Source organism: Plasmodium gaboni (genome assembly GCF_001602025.1).
Source record: "Plasmodium gaboni strain SY75 chromosome Unknown, whole genome shotgun sequence".
NCBI lineage: Eukaryota > Apicomplexa > Aconoidasida > Haemosporida > Plasmodiidae > Plasmodium > Plasmodium gaboni.
In genome coordinates this window covers 1-4,058 of record NW_017385180.1, presented here as the reverse complement: position 1 = coordinate 4,058, position 4,058 = coordinate 1, and the positions used below count along the sequence as shown (strand labels likewise).

The following is a 4,058-nucleotide window of genomic DNA, read 5'->3' as shown; positions in this document are numbered from 1 at the left end:
ATTAAAAATATATCTTATTCGTATAATGTTTAAAAAATTATTTTAAAGAATTAATAAAATTTAATGAATAAATATAAAATGTATTACTTTTAAATATAATATTTTTATTACGAACTATTTATTATTTTTTATTTTAATTATTTCTACACAGATGTATTATTTAATGAAAAGTTAATAAAATGTACAACCGTCAGTAATACTCCAGGAGGTGATACAACTAGAGTTACTGGTGAAGGTTCATCTTCACATGCCAGTTCACCTCAAGTATCAAATACAGGTGGAACTTCAAATGCAAATCAAAATTCTAATATTGCATCAGGAAGTGCCCCTACTGTTGGTACACAAAATCCTGGTTCCACAGAAGATGTAACTTCTTCATCTCAAAACGACGAAGTACCTAGTGCCAAAATACCTGATTTAGTAAAACCTGAAAATAATAAAGCTATAGTTTCTGCTATGTTAAAAAATTATAATGGAGTAAAAGTTACTGGAACATGTGGTGCAGATTTCGGTTTATTTTTAGTACCTCATATTTATGTTCATGTTAAATCACAAGATACTGAAATTGAATTATCATCAGAATTAGCACCACCAGAAATGGCAACAAAATTTGATAAGACTAAATTGAAAAATGATTGTCAGAAAGATGTTACAAAAAAATTTAAATTCGTAGCATATATTAATAAGGATGTCTTAGTTTTTAAATGGAAAGTATACACAGAAGGAACAAACAAGGAACAAAGTAAAATGAATAAAACATAAAAATATAATTATATATATATATATATATATATTTAATTTTTAATTTTTAATTTTTTATTTTAGTGTTTAAAGATGTGGATGTAATGAAGTACCTATTACCAAATTTAAAACAACCAATAACATCCATTCAAGTACATAGCTGGACAGGAAATAAAGATTCTTATATACTTGAAAGTAAAGATTATGTCTTAGGAGATGGAATGCCTGGTTAGTTAATCTAAATAATAAAAATATATATGAATGTATAATAAATGTATTATGATATTATGCTACATATGAGTTATATATAAAATGGTACAATATATATATATATATATTTCAATTTATATTTTTTTATAGAAAAATGTGATGCTATAGCTACCGATTGTTTCTTAAGTGGATTTACTGATATCGGCAAATGCTTCCAATGTAAATTGTTAATGCAAGAAAAAAATACAAATGATTCTTGTTTCAAATACGTTTCAGAAAATCAAAAAGAATTAATAAATCACCAATTAGAAGTCAAAGGACAAGATGATGAAGAATCTAGTGAATATCAATTAAGAGAATCAGTAAGGAACATATTAAAAAATATGTACAAAAAGAATGATGACAATAAAAAAAAAGAATTATTAGATTTTGAAAATGTGAATAATGATTTAAAATCTGAATTATTAAATTATTGTAATTTATTAAAAGAACTAGATATGAATAATCTTTTGAAAGATCATGAATTAGGAAATGAAGAAGATATATTTAATAACTTAACAAAATTGTTAGAGGAACATAAAGAAGAAAATGATAATGTACTTTCTCATAAAATGAAGAATGAAGCATTGTGTTTAAAAAATATAAATGATTGGATGAAAAATAAAACAGGATTAGTATTACCACAATTAACATATGATTTAACAGATGAGAACAATGATTTTACCGAGCTCACACAAAATAAAAATTATACTTCTGAAAATATTGTAGATAAATTATATTGTAATAATGAATATTGTAATAGATTAAAAGATCATAATAATTGTGTATCCAAAATAAATGTAGAAGATCAAAAGAATTGTGCCTTATCATGGGCTTTTGCATCTAAATATCATTTAGAAACTATTAAATGTATGAAAGGATATGAACCTGTAAATACATCTGCTTTATATGTCGCAAACTGTGGTAAAAATGAAAATAAAGATGTATGCACTGAAGGATCGAATCCATTAGTATTCTTACAAACTGTTGAAGAAAAGGGATTCTTACCAACAGAATTAAATTATCCATATGATGAATCTAAAGTCGGAGATGCTTGTCCAGAAGTACAAAATGACTGGGATAATGCATTTGAAAATGCTAAAGTATTAGATTATAACAATGAACCATTTTCTTTAGGCACCAAAGGATATACTGCATATGAAAGTGAACATTTTAAAAATAATATGGATACATTTGTTAAGTTAATAAAAGACGAAATAAAGAATAAAGGTTCAGTTATTGCTTATGTAAAGGCTGAAAATGTCTTAGGATATGAATTAAACGGAAAGAAAGTACAAAAATTATGTGGTGATAAAACACCTGATCATGCAGTTAATATTGTTGGTTATGGTAATTATATAAATGATGAAGATGAGAAAAAATCTTATTGGCTTGTAAGAAATAGTTGGGGTAAATATTGGGGAGATGATGGTTACTTTAAAGTTGATATGTATGGACCATCAAATTGTGAAAATAATTTCATCCACAGTGTAGTAGTATTCAATGTTGAAGTACCTGTAAATGAAAACTTCGATAAAAAAGAAAACGATAAATTTAAGTATTATTTGAAGAACTCTCCAGATTTTTACCACAACATTTATTATAAAAATTATAATTTAGAAAAACATGTATCACCAATGAATACATGGGGTAAGGGATTACATAATAAATTAAATAATGATAATTTGGTTTTTGGACAAGAATCGACAGGTCCTACTGTAGGACAATCCCCCGCATCTGAAGCAGGAAATCTACGTGGAGATGCAAGTGGAAATTCACAGGAAGATCAAGGTCAGAGTTCGAGAACAAGTGGATCTGGAGATTCAAGTGAACGTTCACATGTAAGTACAGATGTGAATCCAGGTGGAAGTCCAAGTGTAGATAGAAGTCCAAGTGAAGGTTCAGGTGGAAGTTCAAGTGTTAATTCAAGTGAACAATCTGCAACACAAAGAGGATCTGAAGGCGGGAATGCATCATTACCTTCATCATCTCAAGAAGGAACAAACACATCACCTTCTGCAGTGGATACAAGTACTCCACCAAGTGTACCAACATCAGCAGATGCACCTTCACAACCTTCTGCAGTGAATACAAGTACTCCACCAAGTGTACCAACATCAGCAGCTGCACCTTTACAACCTTCTGCAGTACCAAATGCTGAGGAAACAAGTACCTCTTCTCCAAGAAATGAACAAACACCACCAGTTGTACCCCCTCAGACTGCAGTAAATAGTAAAAAAGCTCAAATATTCCATGTTTTAAAACATATTAAAGATAGCAAAATAAAGATGGGCTTAGTTAAATATGAGAATTCTGACAATATTGGTGCTGATCACGTATGTTCTAGAACTACTGCTGTAAATCCAGAAAAACAAGAAGAATGTGTGAAATTTTGTGATGATAATTGGGATAAATGTAAAGATAAGCCTTCCCCAGGATATTGTCTAACTAAATTAAAAGAAACAAATGAATGTTTCTTCTGTTATGTATAAAAATATATATATATATATATTAAATAATGTAAAATATAATATTATCATTTTCTGGGAAAAATACAAAAGATACATAAATATTTTTAATAAGTCATAACATTAAAATTTAGTAAATTTAAAAATATTGTAATAATTATTAAAAAAAAAAAAAATACTATTTATTAATATATTGTCTCAAATCAAAATGTATATCGATGTGTTTATATATTTATATGTGAAATACCTTTTTATATTTAATATATATTGTTTTTAGTATTTAATTTTTTAGAAATGAATGATAAATTTTAATAGTCAAAAAAAATATATATATTTTTTTTCCTTTTTATTTTATATATATATTTTTCTCTTTCATTTTTCTAATATATTGAAAATGATAATATATTACATAATTATTATTCAAATACATATGTTATCATATGTTTATTATATATATAAATTTTTATTAAGTATAAATTTGTTCAATATGCATGTACAGATATATTCTAACATAATGCACATGTATATGCACTTTAAAAATAAAGGAAAATATTTTTTAAAAAATATATGATTTAAAATAAAAAAATAATAATATAATAT

At 26.2% G+C, this 4,058-nt stretch overlaps 1 protein-coding gene across 1 annotated transcript; it reads left to right on the top strand.

The window, feature by feature from the left end:
- Positions 1–151: 151 nt before the first annotated feature.
- On the top strand, positions 152–3,482 carry PGSY75_0001200 (serine repeat antigen 4; the record flags this gene model as incomplete). The annotated part of the gene is made up of 3 exons (XM_018783138.1): positions 152–742; positions 835–969; positions 1,102–3,482. Coding segments are annotated over 3 exons (3,107 nt in total), but the record flags the coding sequence as incomplete, so codon positions are not given.
- Positions 3,483–4,058: the final 576 nt, after the last annotated feature.